The 27998-nt window shown below is 50.2% G+C and overlaps 2 protein-coding genes across 9 annotated transcripts in view; both read right to left on the reverse strand.

The window, feature by feature from the left end:
* Nucleotides 1-9263, reverse strand: part of KLHDC4 (kelch domain containing 4) — a 38067-nt gene extending 28804 nt beyond the window's left edge. For 3 of the 8 annotated variants that reach the window (XM_053554520.1, XM_053554531.1, XM_053554549.1), the window contains exons 1-4: nucleotides 9053-9261; nucleotides 6254-6345; nucleotides 2120-2198; nucleotides 1225-1323 (exon numbers count right to left, since the gene is read on the reverse strand). In XM_053554520.1, coding sequence (XP_053410495.1) covers nucleotides 1225-1323; nucleotides 2120-2198; nucleotides 6254-6345; nucleotides 9053-9151 — 369 coding nt within the window. In that variant the 5' untranslated portion in view covers nucleotides 9152-9261. Of the gene's footprint in view, nucleotides 1-1224; nucleotides 1324-2119; nucleotides 2202-6253; nucleotides 6346-9052 lie in introns of those variants that run through there. The other 5 variants (XM_053554599.1, XM_053554542.1, XM_053554563.1 and 2 more) reach the window with 5 other exon arrangements.
* An 11244-nt stretch (nucleotides 9264-20507) lies between these two features.
* Nucleotides 20508-24094, reverse strand: LOC128560831 (protein rpi-1-like). Its single transcript, XM_053554342.1, is given in 2 exon segments — nucleotides 20508-20985; nucleotides 23812-24094. Coding segments are annotated over 2 exon segments (690 nt in total). The 3' UTR covers nucleotides 20508-20578.
* Nucleotides 24095-27998: the final 3904 nt, after the last annotated feature.

Genomic DNA, 27998 nt, shown 5'->3' on the forward strand with positions numbered 1-27998 from the left:
ACTCACTAAATCCGTCCTTCAGGAAGAGACCTTTCCACATCCCGCAGTCACAGGTAGTGGAATTTGAACTGCAGCGGCCTACTGGCAGGAGACACTACCACCAGTGTTCCCTCTCCACGTCTCTGCTTCATGTGACACGTGGGATACAGGCAGGACAGCCCTGACTGGCAGAGTCATTAACCCCAAGCTAGACTAGCATCCACAGGAGACAGAGTTGCCGAGCTTCCTGCCAAAGCAACTGAATTTAAGATCGCAAAGGCTTTTATGACATGGATTCTTTAAGAGTGCAATTAGCAATGGTGATGGAAATTGAACGGAAGAGCGGCCCAGAGCCCACCTGATGGGGTGGGGCAGGGTCCCAGGAATCCAAGGGGTGCTCAGGGAAGCTGGAGCCACAGGCAGGACCTGGTCCTTCGCCTGGGGGCCTGAAACAGGCTATTCTCTCTCGGCCAGAACTTATGAAGATCTAGTTACTTATTAAAATCAAGCATGCTGAGGTCAGATTTCTAAGCCAGAAAGAGAGCAAATTCCTTTATTCCATCAGATGAGCCCCTCTGCACAAGCCATTCCAAGGCGTGGGCAGATGTGACCTCCCCTCAGCCAAGCTTCAGCCCAGTAGGCTACTTCTGAGCACAGGGTCAGAGCAAGGGGAACCCGACATCTCCAGGAATGCCTTGACCACTCTCCACATTGGGAAGGCAGGCACTCGTTAAAATTCTATTTTGATTGAGACCAATGATTCCAAGCAGAGTTATGATAATGAATAAGGAAGACAGACTGCCCATACTCCCGGCATCCCTGCCGCCAAGCTTCCTGTGTGAGAACCAGCCAACAGAGGCGATGTGGTGAAGCTTATCACCCCCAGCTGTGACTCGCTTCATTTTATAACATTTATTTGCCTTCCACCATTTACATATCTCCCAAACAACCCGCTTTCTCATTTTCACCTTCTAGTCCAAATCTTGGGCCTAAGGGGTCTCCTCATTCAAAGGGGGAGTGAGCATGGTGCCATGTGGCTATCCCACACCAGCCACAACACTGGGCATTTCTGCCTGGAGGCGTTCACGTGATCTTCCCACCACCTGGGGCAGCAGGCGTTCACCTCCCCACTTTAATGAGAAGCCATTAGAGTAGCAGGGCCAGGCCCAGCCTCCCTGCTGCTCATAAACTCTGCAGCATCTACACAACTCCCGCCAGGAAGCAAGGCTGACAGCACCATGTTACCTGGTGGGCACAGCGCCTGGGAGGTGGGTTGGGGGTGTCGACTTTAGTCCAGCTGTCCTTCCTGATGTTGTACAAGTAGAGCTCATTATACAGAAAAGTCTGCAGGAGGAGGAAGAACTCAGTGTCACAGACAATATGCTTCTAAGCAGGTGACAATAAGTTTCAAGAATAATCATAATCACTAGAATTCCCTGAGACACCTGAATCCTAAAGCAACATAAATCATAACATTGCAGGAAGGCCATGGGGTCCCCCGGGTCCTTTGAGAGGATGACACAAAAAATGCCAAATGTTCCCCATGTTCAGTAACTTGCACCAGGCACCTGTGCTGCTCAGTGAGCTCTGCCACTCCCCTAACTTAGCCCAGCTTTAAATGCATGCAAACCCAGAGGAGGGTGACAGATGAGGCCATCTGATGGCCAGGGCCCCTTGCAAGCTGCAGGGGAGGTGAGCTTGCACTTCCACAACTGTTTTGCATGCAGCTTTGAAACACGAGTCTTTCTGGTGTGCTCAAAAATACAAACAAGCTGTAAAATTTCTCACACTTCCTCTATTCAAGACAAATCTGAACACTGGGAGTGTGAAATGCAAGAGCTCTGGGGAGAAGCAACAGCACACTTAGCCCTGACAAGAGGCCTGGCCGGCCAGCAGGCAGTGACAGGTCCAGAGGCACAGCCTCAAGGCAAGGACCAAGGACCCCCCACAACAGTCACTCCAGGCCTGGACGCCCTGGTGACCAGGGAAGGACAACGCCAGGGCCCATGGGTCAGGGGAGAGCTACACAGCACGGGGTCAAAGGACCACTTCAGATTTGATGTCACTGTTGTAAGTTAATTTTACTCCAAAATGATACCCATGATAATTTAGGAGGAAAAGAAAAAAATATATACTTTACTTTTTGGCCATTGAAATATTCACCTCCGAAAAGGATTAATTCATCTTTGTCAGGATGAGCAGAAAGAGAGGCATTTAACCTACAAGAGACATAAGCAGAAAGCCAACACGGTGTCACACACGGGGAGCCGTCTCACAGCTGGTCCCCTTTCCTTCCCTGTCACCAGTGACCAGCCATTCCTAAACTTCTGTGAAAGTGGAGCCTGGCACTGGGAAGGAGACAAAACCAGCACCTTTTTTTGAGACAGAGTCTCACTTTGTTGTTCTGTAGAGTGCTGTAGCATCACAGTTCAGTGCAACCTCAAACGCTTGGGCTCAAGCAATTTTCTCGCCGCAGTCTCCTGGGACTACAGGCGTCTGCCACAACACCAGGCTATTTTTAGAGATGGGGTCTCACTCTGGCTCAGGCTGGTCTCAAACCCATGAGGTCAGGCAATCCACCTGCTTCGGCCTCCAAGACTGCTGGGATTACAGGCATGAGCCACTGCATCCGGCCTAAAGCTACCACCTTTAAAATCAACCTTTTGGTCCGGCACAGTGGCTCCTGCCTATAATCCCAGCACTCTGGGAGCCCAAGGAAGGTAGGTTGCTTGAGCTCAGGAGTTTGAAACCAGTCTGAATAAGAGGGAGACTCTGACTCAACTAAAAATTGAAAAATTAGCTGGATGTAGTGGTAGGTGCCTGCAGCCCCAGCTACTCGGTAACCTGAAGTAAGAGGTTGGCTTGAGTCCAAGAATCTGAGGTTGCTATGAGCTATGATGATGCCACCACACTCTACCCAAGGCAACAGAGACACTGTCTCAAAAATAAAATAAAATAAAATCAATTTTTGACTCCTCAACTAACACCCAGGGCCACACTTAAAGGAGCACCTGGATCTGAGCTGTCCTACCCAGATTCTGGCTTTTAAAAATTATTAGGCAATAAGCAATTTAGATATTTCTACTCATATCAAATTTTCTAGAACTGTCCTATTTTAACAATCTATCCTCTCAAATTAACAACCAAAACTGTTCTAAAAAGTCCTGCACTTAAGTATTTCAATAAACAGCCCAGCTGCCTTCCAGCTAGAAGACGTTAGTAACCTTCTATTTATTACACACACAAGAACACAGCAGCTACCAGGACCAGCCCCTAAGTCCTCTCTGATGCTGCTCCCTAACACCAATTCCAAAACATACTTCTCAAATAAGCCTGGGAAATCTGAAAACTATTTTTCTCTTGGGGATTTACTGTGCATAGAAACATCTCATAGAGCTGGCTGCAGTGGCTCACACTTGTAATCCCAGCACTCTGGGAGGCCAAGGCAGGTGAACAGCCCAAGCTCAGGAGTTCGAGACCAGCCTGAACACGAATGAGACTCACCCACCCCCCACCCACCTGGTCTCTACTAAAAATAGAAAAACTAGCGGGGCATGATGGCAATTGCCTATAGTCCCAGCTACTTGAAGGCTAAGGCAGGAGGATGGCTTGAGCCCAAAAGTTTGAGGTTCTTGTGAGCTATGATGCCATGGCACTCTACCCAGGGTACAGAGTGGGACTCTGTGTCAAAAAAGAAAAAAAAGTAATGAAAAGAAAGAAAACATCTCATAGACCGAGACACTGTAGCAAGGAACCTGCATTACCATGGCACAGCTGCTGTGGAAACCCCGAGGCAGCTCCTCAAAGCTCAACACAGAACCACCAGCTACCCCAGCAATTCTGCTCCTCGGTATTCACTGATCACAACAGTCAAAGGGCAAGAAACAACCTGAGTGTCCACCACCAGATGAGTGGAGACACGAAATGTGCATCTCCATGAAATGGAGCTTCACCCAGTCCTAAGGAGGAGTGAGGTTCTGACACAGACTAGCGAAGGAAGCTAGTCACAGAAAAATGGACACGCGTCCACTACAGGTAGTGTCTAGAACAGGCACACTCACACCAACAAAGCAGACGGGGAGCCATTAGGAGCTGGCACAGGGGACAGGGGCAGTTTCCATTTGGAGTGATGAAAAAGGTCTAAAAGATAGTATAGAGCAGTGGTTCTCAACCTTCCTAATGCTGCGGCCCTTTAATACAGTTCCGTGGGTCGCAACCCACAGGTTGAGAACCACTAGTATAGAGGTTGCGGAGCACTGAGACTGTAACTGATCCCAGTGAATCGCAAAGTTAGAAATGAATAAAACAGCAAATTTAAGGTTTTATATATATACATACATATTTTTTTTTTTTTGTAGAGACAGAGTCTCACTGTACCGCCCTCGGGTGAGTGCCGTGGCGTCACACGGCTCACAGCAACCTCTAACTCTTGGGCTTACGCGATTCTCTTGCCTCAGCCTCCCGAGCAGCTGGGACTACAGGCGCGTGCCAAAACGCCCGGCTATTTTTCTGTTGCAGTTTGGCCGGGGCTGGGTCCGAACCCGCCACCCTTGGCAAATGGGGCCGGCGCCCTACTCACTGAGCCACAGGCGCCGCCCAAGGTTATATATATTTTATCATAATAAAAACGTTTTGTGGCTCAGTGAGTAGGGCACCGACCCCATATACCGAGGGTGGCGGGTTCAAACCCGGCCCTAGCCAAAACTGCAACAAAAAAATAGCCGGGTGTTGTGGCGGGCGCCCGTAGTCCCAGCTACTGGGGAGGCTGAGGCAAGAGAATCACCTAAGCCCAAGAGCTGGAGGTTGCTGTGAGCTGTGACGCCACAACACTCTACCAAGGGCAATAAAGTTAGACTCTGTCTCTACAAAAAAAAAAAAAAAAGAATAAACAGTGTTTCCCAAATTCCTCTGACCCCAAATCTTTTCCTCACTGAACACCTATTAATCTCCTGTGACAAGGTACCAAACACAATGTAGGCAACAATCCATGTCAGGCCCACAGCTCACCCAGGTACTGCGGACACACAGGCAGGTGCACGGCTGACACAGATGAGGGTTGTGTCCCCAGTCCCACTAGTGCACAGCTGGGCCAAGGCAGGGGTGTGCATACTTAAACACTGACAATTTTCATAGGTTTTTTTTAAAAAAATATGATAGGTAAGGGATTAAAAGTTATTAAGGTTATTGAGCAAGAGGTCTTAATTTCACCACCTCTCAGTTTCAACAACTGCTCCCTTCAGTAAGGAAGCATGTCCGGCTGACCCAGAGAACATTTTTTATTATTATTATTTTTTTTTTGTAGAGACAGAGTCTCACTTTATGGCCCTTGGTAGAGCGCCGTGGCCTCACACAGCTCACAGCAACCTCCAACTCTTGGGCTTAAGCGATTCTCTTGCCTCAGCTTCCCGAGTATGACCCAGAGAACATTTTAAATTCTATTCTGACATTGAACCTGACACTTATATGACACACTGCTGCCAGTTGGAGGAGCATGTGGAGCCCTGGTTCCCAGGCTTCTGCCTGACAATAATGCTCAGCAGCTCACTCCAGAAGTTCAGAAGGAAGCGATCAAGAATGGGGTTTAATGATGAGAACGTGCTAAAGGGCCTGGTCATTTATGAAAACCCAGTGCCAGGGTAGTGCCTGTAGCTCAAGCAGCTAAGGCGCCAGCCACATACACCAGAACTGGCGGATTCGAATCCAATCCAAGCCTGCCAAACAATGACTACAACCAAAAAATAGCCAGGCACTGTGGTGGGCGCCTGTAGTCCCAGCTACCCAGGAGGCTGAAACAAGAGAATCGCTTAAGCCCAGGAGGTGGAGGTTGCTGTGAGTGTAGATGCCACAGCACTCTACCCAGGGTGATAGCTTGAGGCTCTGTCTCAAAAAACAAAACATAGTGCCAATTTATTTTATTTTATTGGAGACAGAGTCTTCTCTGTCACCCAAACTACAGTGCAATGGCGCTATCATAGTGCACTACAGCCTCCACCTCCTGGATTCAAGCGATCCTCCTGCCTTGGCCTCCTGAGTAGCTGGGGCTAAAGCTACAGGCACCCACCACTACATCTAGCGAATTTTTCTATTTTTAGGAAAAACAAGGTCTCACTCTTGGTCATACTGGTCTTAAACTACTGAGCACAATTGGTCCTCCTACCTTGGCCTTCCCAAGTGCTGGGATCACAGGTATGAGCCACCATGCACAGCCTACGGTTTCTGATTCATAGAAGGAAGCAGTCTGACAACACAATACAGAGAATCCTTGCCTGCTCACCTTGGTGAAGGTGGGGAACACGGGGTTTCCACAATCTGAGTCTTCTCGGCATCTAGTGTCTGGAAATGGGCTATGAGGGCCTCCAGGTCTTCCTGTGGGCAGATAAGCAGAACACGTGAAGCTTGTTTTTAAAACCTCTCAGCCTTCCTCCACTGCCTCATAATCTAACTGGGCTTCCACCAAATCTGTGAATCACAGCACACTCCATCTCTTTGACCTCAAAGGCAGTTTGCTTACAAGTACATATATGCACTCCCAAGTACCGTCTCACCCACTTGTGCACACCCAAAGGATGTGTGTCTAGATAGCCCTCCCTGCTTCACTGCCAACATCTTGGACACCCCCATCATACTGTGTGTTCTCCTGCAACTTGCTGCTTTACTCAACATAGTTGAATCAACTGTTCGATACACTAAACGCATGTGTTTTCACCATGGCGTCATTACAGCTCAGTCAGAACTTATTTGTCAATCTTCCTGCTATGGAACATCTAGGTTAATTCTAATTTCTTGTTTTCACAAACAATTCTATCATGGCCATTCTTGAACCTGTCTCCTTGTATAGCAAGGGGAGCTTTTAAACCCAGAGAATTCTTTACTTATTATTATTTTTTGGAGACAGTTTCACTCTGTCCCTCTATGTAGACTCTGTAGAGTGCCATGGCATCATTAGAGCTCAAAGTAACCTCAAGCTCCTGGGCTCAAGTGATCCTCTTGCCTCAGTCTCCCAAGTAGCTGAGACTATAGGCAACCACAATGCCCAGCTAACTTTTCTACTTTTAGTAGGCACAGGGTCTCACTTTTGCTTAGGCTGGTCTCAAACTCTTGAGTTCAAGGAATCCTTCCACCTCAGCTTCCTGGAGTGCTAGGATCATAGGCGTGAGCCACTGTGAAGGTCCTGTCCAGAGAATTCTTTAGGTGTGTCACTGCTAGGTTGTAGCCTCCATTTTTCTAGATGATGACAAACTAGGATCCAAAGTGGCTCCTCCGGTTTTTATATCTCCACTAGCAGTCTACGGAACTGTCCATCACACCATTGCCTCTGTGAGGACAGTTATCTAACAGCTGTCTCGGGGACCACTCATCCCTAATGCAAAACACAGGCACCTGGCCCTTGAGATGTGTTATTGAAAAGGGAGCTCATAGACCGCCCTGGATGCAAAGGGACTGTGGGAGCCCATAAGGTCAAAGCCCCTGGCTGCAGCTCCAGCAGGGCTCCCTTCAGAGGTCGAAGGAGTGGGCCGGAAGAAGGGGCACCTAATCTGAAAAAAAGAGCTCTTGTATCACCCAGTACCAGTGCCCACCTGCCTAAGGTCATCCCCACACAGCCAGCCAGCCAAAGCATTTCCAGTGCAGTGGTGGGCACTGCAAGATGATGTGAGGATGAGTGAAGAGGACAGTTAATAGTTAGTTACTGAGAACTTACCTTGTGCCAAGCAGTATTCGAAAGAGACCTGACAAAACGACTTTCTGTGCCACAAGCCTAACCAGCGGGCTGTCTTCCTCAGAGGCCATCCAGCTACTGGTGGCAGAGGTGGGATTCAAACTCACGCTTTCTGACTGTAGAGCCTGTGCACTTAACTGGTCAAGAACCTTGGAATGAATGGTAGAACCTAAGGAGAGTTCTAGGGGAAGTGCAACCCCATCTTTGACAGACGAAGAAGTGAACAGATTAATGACTCAGGAAGAAAAGGGCAAAGAAATGTGGAGATTCTGGTCATGCCCCAGTTCCACACGACTTTGTGGCTTATGTGTGAGGTGTGTAACCTGCTGGTCTTTCATTTTCTTTTTGTTGTTGTTGTTGAGACAGGGTCCCACCCTATGCCCCTGAGCAGAGTGCAGTGGGCGTGGTAGCTCACCGCAACCTCAGACTCCGGCTGCGGGCACCCCGCTGCCTCAGCCTCTGGAAGCCGCTGGGATTACAGGCGCTCGCTGCGGCGCCCGTCTGGGTTTTTCCATTTATTTCACAAGTCGGGGTCTCATTGTCGCTCAGGCGAGTCACAACTCCTGAGCTCAAGCGATTCTCCCTCCTCAGCCTCCCACAGTGCTGGGATTACAGGTGTGAGCCACCGCGCCCCGCTGGTCTTTCATTGTCTAACTGTGGTATGTGAATGCCAGTGACTGGTAGGCTGTGAGGATTAAAGCCCAGTGGCTGGCACAGCAGAAGCACTCTATCAATAGACACTGGCCATTAAAACTGTCCCAGGCTAGGGAGCCCACCAGAAGCAGTCAACAGAAAGCATAACACTCAACCTCCGCGCCGATCTACCTGCAGATCTTGGATTGGGAGGGAAGGGAAAAAGCAATAGTACTGACCACCATCACCTGTTACAGAATACCCTACAGTTCTACCACGTGATGCTGGGCTCACTCCTCAGGGATGGTATGACATTTACTTGTCTTCTTTTGAAAGACGAAAAGAGTGAGGCTCAGAAAAGTTAAGTGCCTTAAACACCTTGCCAAGGAGAGCCCAAACATCGCCAAGGCTCCAATGCTAACAGCCTCTTCCCACCCACCTGCTTCTACCCTAGGGAGAGGGAGCGAGCAGAGGAGAAACGTACGGGGCTGCATACCAAGAGAGGCAAGCGCGTCAAAGGAGCAGCCCCCTTGCTCTCGGAGAGCCGGGAGGGCACACACGGAAGCCCGTGAGAGGCGGGCCCGGCCCAGGCCGTAGCTACGGCTTCTAGCCCGCCCACGGGGCCGACGGTGCCCTAGGGAGCACCCGAGGACCCGCCGCCCCGGAGGGCGCAGGGACTCGGCCAGGACGCCTGGGGGGCGTCGGGCCGCGGACCGGGCTCACCTCCTCCTTCCGCGAACGTTTGGACACCTTCTTCTCCATCTTGGCTGCTGTCTTCTCAGCCCCGCGGCCCTTCTTCTCCTTCTTGCCCTTCTTGCCCATCGTGAGGGACTGCGGCCGCGCCGGCTCGGACACCCCGCGGAGACCCCAGACAAGCGGGAAGCAGCGCACAGCGCGTCCGGAAGCAGGTGCTCGCGGGGCTGTGCCGGGCGCGCAGGAATCGCGTCACTTCCGCTCTGGGCCCCGACACGCTTCCGGCGGAGGGGCTGGAGGGGCTGGCGGGGCTGTTCGTCCTGCGTCTGCTGGAGACCTCGCACAGTTCTCACGCCGGTGCCTGACAGGCGCGGCGACCCCGGCTTGGGACTGGGCTCGGGCCTCTCTGGAGTCGCTACCTCTGACCCTGTCAAATAAATGAACGCTGTCCCTTTCCCCATCCATTTGCAACGCGCCCCTCGTCGGTGGACTCGGGCAATGCTGCTGCCTCCACGCGGAGTCAGTCCGCCGAGCCGGAGAAACGATGGGTCAGATCCAACTGCCTGCTGGGAAATCGTACTTTAGGTACTGTAATAAATGGCAAAATCATTTGTAGAACATGGAACATTATGATTTGAAAGAGCGAGAATGCTGATCACTGCTTAAAAGATGTCATCTTTGTATTTTCAATCAAGGAAATAAGGCAAGTTAAGGAAAGCAAAAATTAGACAAAGGAAACGCATCCATCAGGAAATACAGCAATCTATTTTATTACTTTGTGTGTGAACTGTTAGAATACTCAGTTGACTTAGGCTGAGCAACTGTAGCACAGTGGTTACGGCGCCAGCCACACACCAAGGCTGCTGGGTTGGAACCTGGCCCGGGCCAGCTAAACGACAATGACAACTACAACAAAAAATAGCCGGGCCTTGTGGCAGGCACCATTAGTTCCGGCTACTTGGGAGGCTAAGGCAAGAGAATCTCTTAAGCCCAAGAGTTTGAGGTTGTTGTGAGCTGTGAGGCCATGGCACTCTACTAAGGGCGACATAATGAGGCTCCGTCTCAAAACGAAACAAACTAAACAGTTGACTTAGCCAGCTGGCTCTACTAAAAACGGAAAAATTAGCTGGACGTTGCGTGGGCACCTGTAGTCCCAGCTACTGGGGAGGCTGAGGTAGGAGGATTGCTTCAGCCCAGGAGTTTGAGGCTGCTGTGAGCTATGATGTCACAGCACTCAGGGCTACAGAGTGAGACTGTCTCAAAAAATACAAAAGAGGAAGTTGACTTAGGTCCAACCAATTACTGGCCACTGAGCTGCCAAAGAGGAATGATTTTTCCATCCAACTCCAAGCTTTGTCCATCAATCTCGCTCTTTAAAAAGAAAGATGAAATTCGGGGAAACAATGGGGAGAAAAGGGAGAACTGGATTAAGGCTACCACAATCTCCAGCACTGCTTGTAGGAGAACAGGAGTGCAGCAGGAAGAAAGAACCAGTTAGAAGCTGATCAGAAAGGAGCTGGAGAGTTGCACACAAAGGTAGCCTGAGCCTCCAGATACCATCCTCTTCTATGACAAGCTACAAGAGCCTACACCCTCTTTACTGGCCTGGGGAAACGGTTACATGCCCTCTAGTATGCTGTAACTTTAAGAATATGTCTAATCCTTTCATATTTGTCCAAGTGTACTGGGTAACCTTGAGGCAAGGCTCTTGAAGCAAAAAGGCCCTTCAGCTGTAGCACACCTGTGTTCAGTACATTACAGTAGTCTCCACTTCAGAGCTGTACAAGGGGGAGGGTAATGCCTACTGGAGGGTTAGAAGCATTTGATAGATGCTGAGGAGCTTAAGACTTATCAGAAAGACTCTTGAAACTAAATTGGAAGGCTCTTGGATTACATGTGTTGTGGTGATTTACATTAGATTGAAATCTCATTACTGAGAAAGAGAGGGAATAGAACACATTTTAGATCAGATCCTAAAATAGGAAAAAGATTAAGTACAGGCTTCTATTTTAGTAAAGGTTTGGAAACCGTAATGTATTATCTTAAACCTAATACATCCCTAACTTTCAGAATGTATCTTTTGTGTGATAAAGCGCCCTCTGCTGCCTTTAAGCTGAAGTCCAGAAGAGAAAAAAATCTATTAATAAATGGATTAATTTGAGGACGGAATATACTAATTTCTAGTGTGATTGGAGGGTTCTCCCAAGTGTGGTATAGACAAGGTGGTTCTTGGCACATTTTCTATCTGGAAAGTGAGAATAATAAACCAATCCACCTGCTACACAGAGGTCTTAGGACAGTAAGTAAAACAGTAAAGCTTAGAAAAGTAAAAAGCAAAATACACATTTTAGAAGTTCTGCATGCTTCGGGGCGGCGCTTGTGGCTCAGTCGGTGGGGCGCCGGCCCCATATACCGAGGGTGGCGGGGTCAAACCCCGCCCCGGCCAAACTGCAACCAAAAAATAGCCGGGCGTTGTGGCGGGCGCCTGTAGTCCCAGCTACTCGGGAGGCTGAGGCAGGAGAATCGCTTAAGCCCAGGAGTTGGAGGTTGCTGTGAGCTGTGTGAGGCCACGGCACTCTACCGAGGGCCATAAAGTGAGACTCTGTCTCTACAAAAAAAAAAAAAAAAAAAGTTCTGCGTGCTGTTAAGTAAGGTCGTAATTCTGAACTGGCTGACGAAAATTCATTTCATTTAACAACATTAATTGAATACTACAGGGTGTGCAACATTGTCCTTAGGCCCCATGAGGTATACCCAGGAGAAGAGCCAGCCCCCAGCTACAAGTTTGTATTCCAGTGAGACAGATAAACATGAAGATGTTTCTCAAATGCTTGGTGAGATGAAATAAGCAGTAAGAAAGGGAGGCAGGGCGGCTCCTGTGGCTCACTGGGTGGGTGCCGGCCCCATCGACTGAGAGTGACAGGTTCGAACCCAGCCCCGGCCAGCTAAAATAGCAGGGGCAACTGAAACAGAAAGAGCCGGGCGTTGTGGCAGGCGCCTGGAGTCCCAGGTACTCGGGAGGCTGAGCAAAGAGAATCGCCCTAGCCCAAGAGCTGGAGGTTGCTGTGAGCTGTGATGCCACAGCACTCTACTGAGGGCGACCAAGTGAGACTCTGTCTCAAAAAAAAAAAGAAAAGGGAGAAGAAAAGAAGCAGGGAAAGAGGGAGAAAGAAGAAAGTAAAGTAAAATCAAAACCATCATTTCCCATATTAAATTCAGTTTCCTAGTTGTCTAAGGGGAAAGGGGGAATCCAGTCTCATTGTTCCACAGTGGCTAAAAAGAAAACACTCTCCTCTTTGAGACACTGTTTAATTTCCAAATATTTGGGGATCATTTTATTGCCTTTATTTAAAAAGCAGGGGGAAAAAAAGAGATGATTACATGTTTTTTTCTTTCTTTTTAAAAATTTGTTAATACAGGGAATTACATTGATTCGTTTATAAAAACATTAAACAAGTTTGCGTTGCTGTCTGAACCCCACTTGGTCATGATAGACCACAAAACTTGGCTAATTTTTCTATTTTTAGTAGAGATGAGGTATCACTCTTGCTCAAGCTGGTCTTGAACTCCTGAGCTCAAGGGATGTTCCTGCCAGGGCCTCCCAGGGTGCTGGGATTATAGGCATGAGCCACCGCGCCCAGCCTTGTTCTTCTTTTTCTAGTTTCTAAACTTAGAAGCTGAAGTCATAGATTTCAGATTTCTTTTGTGTGTGTGGAGACAGACTCCTGCTTTATGGCCCTCGGTAGAGTACCGTGGCATCACACAGCTCACAGCAACCCCCAACTCCTGGGCTTAAGCGATTCTCTTGCCTCAGCCTCCGGAGTAGCTGGGAGTACAGGCGCCCGCCACAACGCCTGGCTATTTTTTTGTTGCAGTTCAGCGGGGGCCAGGTTTGAACCCGCCACCCTCGGTATATGGGGGGCGCCTTACCGACTGAGCCACAGGCGCCGCCCTAGATTTCAGATTTCTAAATGTTGAGTGCTATCAGTTTCCCTTTAAATATTGCTACAACTATATCCCAAAATGTTCATATGTTGTATTTTGATTTTGATGCAATTCAAAATACTTCATAATTTCCCTTTTGATTTTTTTCTTAGGCCTGTGTGTTACTTAGAAACGCATTATTTGGCTTCCAGGTATTTGGCTATTTTCCAGAGATTTTTTGGAAAAGTAACTTTTTTTCCTCTCACTGCTTTTATGATTTGATCTTATTCTGCAGGTTACACTAAGATAACTCTAGATATTGATTCCTTTGAATGTATCCCGCTCGGTATTAGTAGCCTTCATGAATCTGTGGGTGATGGCGCTATGGTATCTGGGAATTGCTCATTTTCTCTTCAGAAAATGTTATGCTCCCCTCTCTCTGAAGCTCCACTTAACTACACTCCCCTCCTCCCAGGTCTCTCAACCCCTCTCCTACACTTGCATCCTTTTGTCTGTCTGTGTTGCATTCTAAACTATTCTTTTTGATGTAGTTATCAGTTCATGGATTCTTTGCTCAACCACATCCAATCTGTTAAACCTATCTGTACAATCTGTAACGATTGTGCTCATGTTTTCAAAAGTTCTATCTGTTCGTTTCTCAAATCTGCTAGATCACTCCCCTAGTGTCCCATTTCCTGAAGATACGGTCAAGCACATCTTTTATTTCCTTAAACGTAGTTCACCTACTCATCGGTTCCTGTCACAATAATGCTGCTCATTACCCTCCGAGAATTGTTTGCGAATTGCCTGAGAAAGGCGAAAGCATCTTTTCTCCAGAGGAGACTGTGGAAAACTGCACGCGCTGTCGTCAGCACATGACCTCCCGGGTCCAGACGGGTGGCGTAAGGGTTTCTGGACACCCTGGGTGATACATCTAGACCAGAAGTGACAGGAAGGGCTGGGCTGGTGACACAGCTGCCGGGAGCCCCTCCTGCCCCCAGCAGCACTGAGCTGACCTCTCCTGCTTCCTGAGGTCATGAGGAAGCTAGACGTCTGCTTCACCCTCACCCTTCAGGAGAGATCTTTCTTCTTTTTTTTTGAGACAGAGTCTCAAGCTGTCACCCTGGGTAGAGTGCCATGGCATCACAGCTCACAGCAACCTCAAACTCTTGGGCTTAAGCGATTCTCTTGCCTCAGCCTCCTGAGTAACTTGGACTGCAGGCGCCCACCACAACGCCTGGCTATTTTTTTGTTGCAGTTGTCATTGTTGTTCTTTTTAGATGGCCCAGGCCAGGCTCAAACTCGCCAGCCTCAGTGTATGTGGTCAGCGCCCTACCCACTGAGCTACGGGCACCACATAGAGATCTCTTTTATATATATTTATTATTTTTTTTTTTTTTTAATTTTTTTTGAGACAGAGTCCCACTCTGTCGCCCTGGGTAAAGTGGCATGGTGTCATAGCTCACAGCAACCTCAAACTCCTGGGCTCAAATGATCCTCCTGCCTGAGCCTCCTGAGTAGCTGGCTGGGACTCCAGGCTACCACCACGACGCCCAGCTGGTTTTCCTATTTTTAGTAAAGACAGGCTCTTGCTCTTGTTCAGGCTGGTCTCAAACTCCTGAACCTAAGCAATCCACCTGCCTCAGCCTCCCAGAGTGCTGGGATGACAGGTGTGGGCCACTGAGCCCAGCCTAGAGATCTCTTTTAGATCCCTTCTTGGGTAGCCTTGAATTTGATGACTTTTTCCCCAGCCCTTGGAGACTGTCAGAACCAAAGTGTGGCAAGACTCTCCTGTGTCTGTAAGCAAAGGCAGCCTCCGGCCTGGGACTTTTTTTTTTTTTTCTTTTTTCGAGACAGAGTCTCATTGTATTGCCCTCAGTAGAGTGCTGTGGCATCATAGCTCACAGCAACATCAAACTCTTGGGCTTAAGTGATTCTCTTGCCTCAGGCTCCCAAGTAGCTGGGACTACAGGCGCCTGCCACAATGCCTGGCTATTTGCTGTTGCAGTTGTTGTTTGGCAGGCCCAGGTTTGAACCCGCCATCCCCAGTGTATGTGGTTGGCGCCCTAACCTCTAAGCTACGGGCACCAATCCCAGGCCAGCCCTTTCTGGGTTTCTACTTTCCACTGAATTCTGACCTGTGATTCCTTATTCCTGTCAGCTCTCTGACGCCTTTCTGGGGTTGTTCAGGATGGGAGGCACAGTTCAAATAATTTCATCCACCACCTTCTGTGAAGCACAGCTCTGCTTCATTTTTTTCCGTTCTGCTTCCCACTTGCCACGGCTCATCTAAACTTGAGTGATTTTTACATGGTGCTTTTTTAGTGTGCAATTAACATACACTCATTTTCAAAACTAGGAAAAGGAAAACTGATACGAGGAAGGAAACTTTGTAGTCTCGTAGTCTTCCTGTAGGGCAGAAAACACGGAGTTTAGTATATAAAAGTCTAAACTTTATCTTCTTAGAAGAAGAGAAGGTGTGAGAGAGTGGGAAAAGAGGGAGAAAAGACAGCAGAGAGGCGGGGGGAAGGAAAGAAGTGCGGAAAGCCAGCACTGCGGCCCAGTGGCTAGGGGACTTTGAGGGGCTGTAAATTGGTGGGGTACAGTGGAGAAACTGCTGTACCCCATTCTTTCTTTTTGACCGCAGGCAGATAACAAAAACTGAGGATGTCAAGTCCGAGAGCCAGCTCCCCGACCTGACGGGATTATCAGATTATCTCTGTCCTCCACAACATAACTCCATCTCTGAGATATTGCAGAAACCTATGGCTCCTTCTGGCTGTTCACTCAGGAACTCTGTAAAACAGGGTTTACTCTGTCGCCCGGGCGGGGGGCGCCATGGTGTCAGTCCAGCTCACAGCAGCCTCAAACTCCTGACCTCAAGTGATCCTCCTGCCTCAGCCTCCCAGAGTACTGGGATTACAGGTGTGAGCCACCATGCCCAGCCACAACAAAAAAATTTTGAAAGAGAAAGATTTACATCTCTTTTAGCTTTTTCAGACCCTATACACAACAAAGCTCCTAACAGGTATGGTGCCTGCTCACAGGAGGACTTGTAGGACTGATCTTTAACGGCTACTAGAAAATCCCAGGATTAGGGATTTTTTTCTGTTATTTTTGCATGGCCACCCCTTTTTATTTCCCTCCCACATTACCACTCTCGCATTGGGTTGATTTTTTGCTGATGGAGCCCAAGCAAACATCCATGCTGTGGTGTCATCCTCATCCATGCGCCAGGAGTCACATCGGGGCCTCCTTCACTCTTGGTATTTCCTGCCCCCACTGTCAGCCATCTCAGAGGCAGCACACGAAGACCAAGGCGTTCTGTAGGGCATCAGACATGAGGACGGGGAAGCAGGAAACACCGAAACCCGGAAAAGAGAACAGAAAGTGGAATAAACAATGGAAGCAATGCTGGAAATGCTGATGGCACTCTAGGAGACGGTCCCCAGCACCGCTGACTGCAGCCTAGGAGACGGTCCCCAGCACCGCTGACTGCAGCCTAGGAGACGGTCCCCAGCACCACTGACTGCTCTCTAGGAGACGGTCCCCAGCACCGCTGACTGCTCTCTAGGAGACGGTCCCCAGCACCGCTGACTGCTCTCCAGGAGACGGTCCCCAGCACCGCTGACTGCTCTCCAGGAGACGGTCCCCAGCACCGCTGACTGCTCTCTAGGAGACGGTCCCCAGCACCGCTGACTGCTCTCCAGGAGACGGTCCCCAGCACCGCTGACTGCTCTCCAGGAGACGGTCCCCAGCACCGCTGACTGCTCTCCAGGAGACGGTCCCCAGCACCGCTGACTGCTCTCCAGGAGACGGTCCCCAGCACCGCTGACTGCTCTCCAGGAGACGGTCCCCAGCACCGCTGACTGCTCTCTAGGAGACGGTCCCCAACACCGCTGACTGCAGCCTAGGAGACGGTCCCCAGCACCGCTGACTGCTCTCTAGGAGACGGTCCCCAGCACCGCTGACTGCTCTCTAGGAGACGGTCCCCAGCACCGCTGACTGCTCTCTAGGAGACGGTCCCCAGCACCGCTGACTGCTCTCTAGGAGACGGTCCCCAGCACCGCTGACTGCTCTCTAGGAGACGGTCCCCAGCACCGCTGACTGCTCTCTAGGAGACGGTCCCCAGCACCGCTGACTGCAGCCTAGGAGACGGTCCCCAGCACCGCTGACTGCAGCCTAGGAGACGGTCCCCAGCACCGCTGACTGCAGCGTAGGAGACGGTCCCCAGCACCACTGACTGCTCTCTAGGAGACGGTCCCCAGCACCACTGACTGCAGCCTAGGAGACGATCCCCAGCACCGCTGACTGCAGCCTAGGAGACGGTCCCCAGCACCGCTGACTGCTCTCTAGGAGACGGTCCCCAGCACCGCTGACTGCAGCCTAGGAGACGGTCCCCAGCACCGCTGACTGCAGCCTAGGAGACGGTCCCCAGCACCACTGACTGCTCTCTAGGAGACGGTCCCCAGCACCACTGACTGCTCTCTAGGAGACGGTCCCCAGCACCACTGACTGCTCTCTAGGAGACGGTCCCCAGCACCACTGACTGCAGCCTAGGACACGGTCCCCAGCACCACTGACTGCAGCCTAGGAGACGGTCCCCAGCACCACTGACTGCTCTCTAGGAGACGGTCCCCAGCACCACTGACTGCAGCCTAGGAGATGGTCCCCAGCATCACTGACTGCTCTCTAGGAGACGGTCCCCAGCACCACTGACTGCAGCCTAGGAGACGGTCCCCAGCACCACTGACTGCTCTCTAGGAGACGGTCCCCAGCACCACTGACTGCTCTCTAGGAGACGGTCCCCAGCACCACTGACTGCTCTCTAGGAGACGGTCCCCAGCACCACTGATTGCACTCTAGGAGACGATCCCCGGCACCACTGACTGCTCTCTAGGAGACGGTCCCCGGCACCACTGACTGCTCTCTAGGAGACGGTCCCCGGCACCACTGACTGCAGCCTAGGAGACGGTCCCCGGCACCACTGACTGCAGCCTAGGAGACGGTCCCCAGCACCGCTGACTGCTCTCTAGGAGACGGTCCCCAGCACCGCTGACTGCAGCCTAGGACATGGTCTCCAGCACCACTGACTGCTCTCTAGGAGATGGTCCCCAGCACCACTGACTGCAGCGTAGGACACGGTCTCCAGCACTGCTGACTGCAGCCTAGGACACGGTCTCCAGCACCATTGACTGCACTCTAGGAGACGGTCCCCAGCACCACTGACTGCAGCCTAGGACACGGTCTCCAGCACCGCTGACTGCAGCCTAGGACACGGTCCCCAGCACTGGTCCTAGTGACAGTTACCCTGCAATCAGGTGAAGAAACCCGAAAGCTGTGTGAGTCTCAGCCCACAGCCTGCTTCCTGGGAGTGTGACCCCCACCACACCCAGACCAGACATAGTTGGGGTCCCAGCTTCCTTGTGTGGAGTTACGAGAGGTGCTGGACCAGAGAAGACACAGAGCACTGAAGTGGAGCTTTGGCCGGGTGTGGCGGCTCCCGCCTGTGACCCCAGCACTCTGGGAGCCCCAGGCAGGTGGATTGCCTGAGCTCAGGAGTCCAAGATCAGCCTGAGCAAGAGTGAGACCCTGTCTCTGCTAAAAAGAGAAAAACCTAGCCAGGCCTGGTGGCAGGTGCCTGTATCCCAGCTACTCGGAAGGAAGGCTGATGCAGGAGGGTTGCTGTGAGCTGTGAAGCCACAGCATTCTACCCAGGGTGACCCAGTGAGACTCTGTCTAAAAAAAAAAAAAAAAAGTGCAAGCCTGTCACTGATGCTAAATTGATTTTTAAAAAGGTAAAACTCCTCTACCAAATGGTTTAAAATGCTGATAATTCTGGAAGTCTGTAGATTTTAAATCCTTATCATACGACTGTTTTGAGCATCCCAGGAACCAGCCATTGATAATCCCATAGTTATCAACGTATGCTCAGGGTTCACAGGGCAGCGCCTTCATTCCAGCTCCCTGGTTGTGGAAACTCATGACCCCGAACCCTAATTCTCAAGAAGGGCCTGCCTCACTATCCCTGCACGTACTCTGACCACAGGCCATCTGGAGGAGGCCAGATGTTAACCTTTCAGGGAAGTGTGGTCTTGAAACCTCCACTGTGGGCAGAGAGCTGCCCACATCCTCCTGTTCCTGGCACTGCTGGTGAATGATGCAACAATACAGATATGAAATGCAGCAGACACATCTTCTCCACCAGAAACGGAGCCCAGTTCCACACCAGGAAGCTGAACTTGGGAGTTGGCTCCGTATTACTCAGGATTTCAAAGACACATCAGAAATAGCATTCTTATTATCTGATTTTCAAGTAAGTCAAAATGTCCCCATTAACCTTTCCTCTTCTGGTACCAGGGATACTCTAGAAATTTCATGCAGCATAATTCTTGTTCTGTACCTCTCTACTGGTAGATTTTAATCTCCTTACCTTACATTTGTATCTCCAGGACAAAAATGTCTCACTGTTTGGTAAATGTTAATAAATTATGAATAAGCAAAAAATTAATTAAGTCCCCAAATGACCCATAAAGGGATGCAGAGACTGTTTCTTTGCCAAAACAGGGAAAGGCTGGGCGCAGTGGCTCATGCCTGTACCTGTAATCCCAGCAACCTGGGAGGCCGAGGCGGGAGGATCATTTGAAGTCAGGAGTTTGACACCTGCCTGACCAAGAGTGAGACCCACAAATCTATAAAAAGTTTAAAAAAATTGCTGTACATGATGGGCACCTGTAGTCCCAGTTACTTAGGAGGCTAAGGCAGGAGGATTACTTGAACCCACGCGTCTGAGGTTGCTGTAAGCTCTGATGACACCACTGGACTCAAGCTTGGGCTAACTGAGAGAGACTCTGTCTCAAAACAAAACCCACCCACCCACCCCTGAAAAACCAGGGGAATATTTTATTTTTTTAATTAATTAATTAATTTTTTTTTTGTTAGAACAACTCAGCAAAATAAAATTCCGGTTTATTGTTGGACAACATTGTTTCACACATACATCAAACAGGCCAAAAAAAATAATAATAATAAACAGCAACTTCGTAGACAAAAAAGGAAAAAAGAAACCTTTTATCTTTGGCCTTTTTAACCATCTCATGCAAACAAACTACTTATAGTACAACTAAGTACATACACAAAAAAAGTTACTGGAATGCTCGGAATAAGATTGTTTTTTGTTGTTGTTTTTGCTTTTTTTACAAGTTTTTTTTTCTCCTTTGAGATTATAATGAACATGGTCACACCACAAGTAAAGTCAGAGTCAGAAGTAGGACAGAGACCGCTCTGAAGGCTGGTGTGGTCATCTGAGATCATTAAAAATGGCTGACCCCTAACAATATGTACAAAAATATAAAATGTAAATAAAAAATACAAACAAATTTCCTTTTTAAAGTACTTTTTAAGAAAAAAAGCAGGGCCTTGGAAGTTTTGGTTCTTTTTTCCTCCCCTGTTGCAAATTCTGGTGGTTTTGGTTGGGTAGTGAAGAGCGCTTGTCACCTGCGGGTGGCGCTGCCTGCGGCGGGCGGGCCTCTCCTCGAAGGTGACCACGTTTAGATTCTGAGACGGGAAGTGGAGGGTGAATAGGTCACGGTGGCCTTTTTTTTTTAAGTTTAACTTTTCCTTTTTTGCTGTCTAGTCATCCTCCTCCGTCTTCTGCTTCTTGGTATCAGCATCATCATCCTCATCATCTTCAGCTGCCCTTTATCCCGTGGTGGCCTCAGCTTCCTCATCTTCATCTCCATCCTCCTCTTCACCATCACCTTCTTCCTCCTCTTCATCGAGCTCATGGTCAGCCTTCTGCTCCCCATTTTCCTCATTAGCATTCCCATTAGCAGGGGCGTCTCTTCCATTCTCTGCCTCGTCCACAACTTCCTTCTTCTCCTTTAAGTCCTTGGTGGTGATCTCGGAGCTGGTGTCCACCGCTGTGTCTGTGACATGGTGGGGCACGTCGGTGATCCGATGCAGGGGATAGAAAAGAAAGCGAGAGTTCGGGGACCCTGGCGATAAAGCTGCCAGAGTCCACAGCGGCGGAGGAGGAGCTCATCGGAGGTGGTTGCGACGAGGAGAAAGCCGGACCCAGGAACAATGCAAAGATGGCTTTTCAGAGCCGCCAGTGGGGCTATTTTTTTATTTTTTTGAGACAGAGTTTCACTATGTGGCCCTCAGTAGAGTGCCATGGTGTCACAGCTGACAGCAACCTCAAATTCTTGGGCTTAAGCGATTCTATTGCCTCAACCTCTGAGTTAGCTGGGACTACAGGCACCTGCCATGACGCCCGGCTATTTTTTTCTTCTAGTTGTCATTGTTGTTTAGCAGGCCCAAGCTGAGTTTAAACCTGCCAGTTCCTGTGTATGTGGCCAGTGCCCTACCACTGGTGCTGAGTACATTTTAGTCAGTCAAATACTTTAGTGAATATAGCATACGATACACAGAACATCAAATTCCAAAGACTAAGAAGCACAGACACTTGACATCAAAACTCAAGTGAGGTAAAAATGAAGATTTAGAAAGGTCTAGCAGAGGCACGTGGGCCAATGCATAAATGTATACTTGATGGAAGGTGAAAAGCCAATTCTGGCTTAAGACACAGAAGGAGGGGCAGCGCCTATGGCTCAGTGAGTGGGGCGCCGACCCCATATACCGAGGGTGGTGGGTTCAAACCCAGCCCCAGCCAAACTGCGACAAAAAATAGCCGGGCGTTGTGGCGGGCGCCTGTGTTCCCAGCTACTGGGGAGGCTGAGGCAAGAGAATCGCCTAAGCCCAGGAGCTGGAGGTTACTGTGAGCTGTGATGGCACAGCACTCTACCAAGGGCAATAAAAAAAAGAAAAGACACAGAAGGAAGGATTTGGACTGCATGGGGCCTGCTGATCTCGCTACAAGGCTGTAATTCTTAATTTTAACATCCCTATTAAAGAATCTGGTATCAGCTCTCACTCGGATTTATGATTCCTATGTGCCTATTTTTCTTTCTTTTTCTTTTTTGCTGTAGCTAGAGAAGGAAGGCTCGGGGTGGGGCAGAGAGGACTAACCCTAACCCTGCTGAGAGTAAAGACATTAGTTGGTTATTCCAAGGAACCAGTAGAAAGTAACCCAGGGCAGAGCCAGCATGGAGCAAGGCCGCCTGCTCCTCTCTGCCACTAGAGACTCAGCAGCCACCTACCCCATTGAATGTGCCGCTGTCCCAGTCTCTTGGACACTCTCTCTATCCTAAGAGACAGTGGGCTAATGATTTTATAAGTCATGTACATTTCCACACCTCATATGTCATTGGGGAAATGCACACTAAATCAACAAGATACCCCTACACACGTATTAGAGTGGCCAAAACAGAACAGAACAAAGCAAATGCTGGCGAGGAGGTGGGACGTCTTTTCAGATAAGCCATATATTTAATGTTATCCTCACTTCATCCAAAAAAAAAGAGAACTGTTTGGAAGTCAGGACCCAGCAGGTGGTACCTATGCCCACCTTCCAGGAGGCTCCCCAGGCCGGAAGCGGACCTGGCTCTGCAGCCTGCCACGTGAGTTTCTGCTCTGCTCACAAGCTGGGCCCTGGAAAGTGTCCACTGTGGCCTCAGTGTTGGTCCCTGGCTTACCTGGTCACTTAGTGTCTTCAGGATCCTATGATGAAGAGGATCTGGGCGTTTCATATCCAAGCTGCGGCCGCCAGGATCACTCCACTCCACAGAGATCAGCCTTGCCCAGGTGCACACACGGCATTGCATATTAACATACATTTAACAGTAATGAAAGAAGAGAAAAACCATGAATTCAGGTCCCTAGACTTGCCATATATTTAAATTTCCAGGTATTAGGCTGGGCATGGTGGCTCATGCCTGTAATCTCAGCACTCTGGGAGGCTGAGGCTGGAGAATCCCTTGAACTCAGGAGTTTGAGGTCGTGGTGAGCTATGACACCACGGCACCCTACCCAGGGCGACAGAGACTCTATCTTAAAAATAGAAAAACTACCCGGGTACTGTTGTGGGCACCTGTAGTGCTGCCACTCAGGAGGCTGAGGCAGGACGATCACTTGAGCCCCGGAGTTTGAGATTGCTGTGAGCTATGAGGCCACAGCACTCTACCCACGGTGACAGAGTAAGACTCTGTCTCAAAAATATACAAATAGGGCGGCGCCTGTGCCTCAGTCGGTAGGGCGCCAGCCCCATATGCCGAGGGTGGCAGGTTCAGGCCTGGCCCCGGTCAAACTGCAACCAAAAAAAAAATAGCTGGGCGTTGTGGCAGGCGCCTGTAGTCCCAGCTGCTCGGGAGGCTGAGGCAAGAGAATTGCTTAAGCCCAGGAGTTGGAGGTTGCTGTGAGCTGTGTGAGGCCACGGCACTCCACCAAGGGCCATAAAGTGAGACTCTGTCTCTACAAAAAAAAAAAAAAATATATATATATATATACAAATAAATACATAAATAAATAAATTTCCAGGTACTGCCCGCCAGGCACGCTCCCCCTCCCTGACCCCTGACCCATCCCTGCCCAGCTCCCCAGAAGTGGGCTAGAGCTACACCTTGCATATTCCTGGGTGACAGTATTTTACAAACCAGACAGTGGCTTTCTCTTTCAGCATCAGGTTTCTTGGGCCCCTGGCCCCAGGTGGGCAGAGCACGCGTCCCCTCTGGGCACTGCACAGACATGACCCTTTCCAGGGTCAGAGCTGAAGGGCCAGGGGACGACCAGGGCCTGAGCCAGACAGACCTTCCTCCCAGGCCCTCCCAGCGGTGCCACGACAGTGAGACAAAACGCCTCAGACACCCACACCCCTCAACCCCAAGGCCGAGTGGCCCGGGTCACCCCAAAGCCCCACGGGCCTCAGTTTCCTCGGGCCCCGCGGCTGACGCAACACGGCCCGGGACTTGCCCGGCCCGCCGTGCCCGGCGCGGCCGCCAGGGGGCAGCGTTTCCCCGCGGAGCTGCATGATGCAAACGTTGCATCATCCTCCGCGGCGCGGGAGCGTCTGCAGCGTCGCCGGCCGGGCGGGCGCAGTGGCCTGCCCGGGGGGACAGACGCGCCGGTTGAGAAGGGCCCCGGGGCTTCAAAGGGCCGGCGGGGGCGACCCGCGCAGCTCAGGGGCGCCTCGTCCAGGAGGGGAAAGAACACGAGTCTGATACCGGGGGCATCTGCACCGGCACCTGCCATGCCTCGGGTGTTTATGGAAACCAGTCAGTTCCTGTTTGCTAACCTGTTCTGAAAACAAACGGGAGCAGAAAGACTCTTCCTTCTGGCTCCGTTATTGCCAGGGGCCACCTGTTTGCAGTTTATAATGCTAATGTTGGACATCATGATTTTCATCATCAAAGCTCTGGCAGGAGTAGGAGGTGACCTCTGTGTCTCCTGTGACGGAGCCCACCCTTGCCCAGAGCTCCTGATGCAGCTTTCCTGTCCCCACTTTCCTCCAGGCCACAATCACCCTCTCTCCACTGGCTCAGCCTCATACAGCTCTTGCCTGTGGCTCATTTGGGTAGTTTTTGTTTTGAGGGTTTTTTTTTTTTTTTTTTTAGGATTTTCTTTCTTTTTTTAACTTTATTTATTTTTTTGAAACAGAGTCTCACTATGTCGCCCTTGGTAGAGTGCTGTGAAGTCACAGCTCACAGCAACCTCAAAATCTTGGGCTTAAGCGTTTCTCTTGCCTCAGCCTCCCACAGACCCCTGCCACAACACCCAGCTATTTTTTTGTTGTAGTTGTCATAATTGTTTAGCAGGCCCAGCCGGTTGGAACCTGTCAGCCTTGGAGTATGTGGTTGGCGCCCTAACCGCTAAGCTACCGGCATCGAGCTTCTTTTTTCTTTTCTTTTTTTGTTTGTTTTTGTTGTTATTGAGATAAAGGCAGGTTTGCAGAAAAGTTGCACATCGTTTCGAGACTCCTCCCATGCTCATGTTCTGCACTATGGCATATTGGGCAAAGAAATCAACATGGGTATTGAAGGAAATAATAGATTTTTTTGACATGTTTTGTATGGCTGTCTGAAGAGCCCAGAGGCAGAAGTCGCCCCCTACTCAGAGGGAGATTTGCATCAGCAGAGGCTGCCCCGAAGCAATAGTCAGCCCTTCCCCGGATCTAGAAAGATGAAGCGACAGTTGGTACCTTTCAAGGTCAGAAAGGAACTGTCATCCTCTCTTCTCTGTGCGGGCTGGACCCTGCTGGACCCTGAGGGGTTGGCACAACAAAACCCCCTTTGCTGGCCAGGCCTCCTCCCCTGTACCCTGATTTGCCCTTGTACAAGTTTGGGACTGTGGTCTGAGCCCTCTTTCTGTAACCAAAAGATGGTACAGCAGCCTCAGCACCACCTGGGGTGGGGTAATCACCCTGGTTCTGGCTCCCACCCCTAGGAGAGAAAAAAACTTTCACCTGAGGAATTTCACCCTGAGAGGCATAAAAATGACACTCTCCCCACTTTCAACTGTATTTATCTGGAAGCCGCCAATTGTTGTCACAAGTAGCTATAAATTAACGTAATAATGGCACACCAGACACTGGAACCCACACTGGACGGCTCCACAAAGGATGGTCACCAATGTTATCTCTGTAAACCGAGGAGGACCCTTTCAAAGAACTTCCTATCAGCCATCCAGGTCGTCCTTTTGGCTTCTAACAAAAACAATTAAATTCAAGTAGCAGGGAGGCAGGGAGGGGATTCTGCAAATTCCCACCTAAGGAGTACAATGCACCTGTGCACAGCACACTTCCTGGGTGAAGCTCTCAACTATGACTCAAACTTCACCTTACAAATGCAAACAATGTAACCTAATCTTATGTACCCTTCTAGTGATCCAAAATTAAAGAAAAATCTGCTCCTAGCGGGGTGTGGTAGCTCAAGCCTGTAATCCTAGCACTCCAGGGGGCCAACGGTGGGAGGACAGCTTGAGGTCAGGACTTCAAGACCAGCAAGAGCAAGACGCCGTTTCTTTTTTTTTTTAAGTTGCTAAATTATTTTATTTATTTATTTATTTTTTTTTTATTGCAAGACCCCGTTTCTTTTTTTTTTTTTTTTGGCTGGGGCTGGGTTTGAACCCACCACCTCTGGCATATGGGGCCATTGCCCTACTCCTTTGAGCCACAGGCGCTGCCCCTCAAGACCCCGTTTCTAACAAAATTAGAACAACTAGCCAAGTGCTGTGGCTGGTGCCAGTAGGCTGAGGCAGGAGAGTCGCTTGAGCCCAGGAGTGTGAGGTTGCTGTGAGCACTCTAGCTGGTGTGATAAAGAGAGACTCTTTCACAAAAACAAACAAAAACAAAAAAACATGTGTAAGTAATGGGAAAGTCTACCCTTGGGACAGTGTGGCCTGTGCTCCTGGCCACAGACCTCAAGCCTCACCTGATAGACTCTGCTTACATGAATCTCCCCTGTAGGTCGACACCAAGTGCACGTTACAAAATCTGTGTGCTTTTTCTCTCTTTGTGAGGGGATGTTTCCTTGAACCTTCAGAGGTGGAGGGGCAAGTTTCCCCGGGGCCCCCATGGCGCATTGCCACAGGTTGTTCGGATCTCCCTGGACTTTTCCTCCCACATCCTTTCTCTGTCCCCATTCAGGACCCCACACAGGAGATGACGCTGCATGTTGACAGGGACCTAAGCCAGCATGGGGCTCCCCAAGGCCCACAGGCCCCATTCTTCCAGTTGCTCCCCAGATTCTAAACATCTGTCACCAGATACTGAGCTCCAGCCCAGGATGCGATGGGGATCCTTGGAACCTTGGTGGGTGGAGGGATGGAGCCTGTAAGCACCTCGCTCCCTACACCACACCACACCCACCGCCGGCTCAGCTTCACTGCCGAGCCCCTCTGGACTCTTCTGCCCCCCGCCACCCCCCCGCCAGAGCACCCCTGTGCCCCACACACCCAGCATCCTAAGGCTCAGCCCTCCCCCACTTCTCTCAGTTCCCCATGACTGTGCCCATGTCCTTTCCGCCTCCGTCCGCTCTGCACAGCAAGGCTGGAGCAGACCCTTCCCACTGCCCAGCAGTGAGGTCTAGAGTTCAACACCTACCCAGGGAGAGAGCAGACTGGGTCTTGGAAGCCCTGTGAGGCTGCAGGCTCTGGGTAATGATGTGGCCCTGTAGGGTCGTGGCTTGTGACTAAGGTTCACTCTGGTGCAGCATGTTCATAGTGGGACTACAGTGCGTGTGTGGGGACCCTGTATTTTCTCCTCCATTTTGCTGTGAACCTAAAACTGCTATAAAATCAATGAAGTCTATTTAAAAAAAAAGCATAGCCGGGCATGTGGCAGGCACCTGTGGTCCCAGCTACTTGGGAGGCTGAGGCAAGAGAATCACTTAAGCCCAAGAATTTGAGGTTGCTGTGAGCAGTGACACCACGGCACTCTACTGAGGGCGACATAATGAGACTCTGACTCAAAAATAGAAAGCAAAAAGCAAGGACCTTATGGCTTGGTTGGCCTGTTTCCTATTTGAGACCCTGGGGCAGCAAGTGTCCAGTGGCTCCTGGCGCCCTAACTTCACCCCTCCTTGTACCCCCCGTTTGCAAGTGATTTGCACTTACAGAGCTGACCACAAGGCCCTCTGGGCAGTCCCTGTGTGCACGGGGGCTTAGCCATTCCAGGCTCTGAGAATTCACCTGCCCTGTGTTCTGTGCTCAGCCCCAGACGTGGAGGCTTAAACAGGGCTGCACAGCCTCTCCTTGCGCCTGGGTCCTCAACATGGCCCTTCACTGTGGGGCATCCCTGACGTCCCTCTGTGTGCCTGAATTTCCTCTTCTTATGAGTACGACCGTCAGATTGGAATAGGGCCCTGTAGCCTCGTTCTAATGTGAACTCCTCCTTCCCGGCCTGGTCTCCAGATGCACACACGTTCTGAGGCCCCAAGCTTAGGGCTTCAAGGTATGAATTTGGGGAGAACAAAATTCATACACACCCTCCTCTTTTTTTAACCTTTTTATTGTAAAGCACAGAAACAGCAAACCACACCAAAAGGACGTATGCTTAACGACTCATGTGCAGAGAAAGCCCTGATAACGGCCCCATACCCCACCCCCACCCCAAGGTGAAGAAACAGCTCTTTGCACACTGGAAACCTGCACAGGCCTC

Source organism: Nycticebus coucang, chromosome 2 (genome assembly GCF_027406575.1).
Source record: "Nycticebus coucang isolate mNycCou1 chromosome 2, mNycCou1.pri, whole genome shotgun sequence".
NCBI classification, from domain to species: Eukaryota; Metazoa; Chordata; class Mammalia; order Primates; family Lorisidae; genus Nycticebus; species Nycticebus coucang.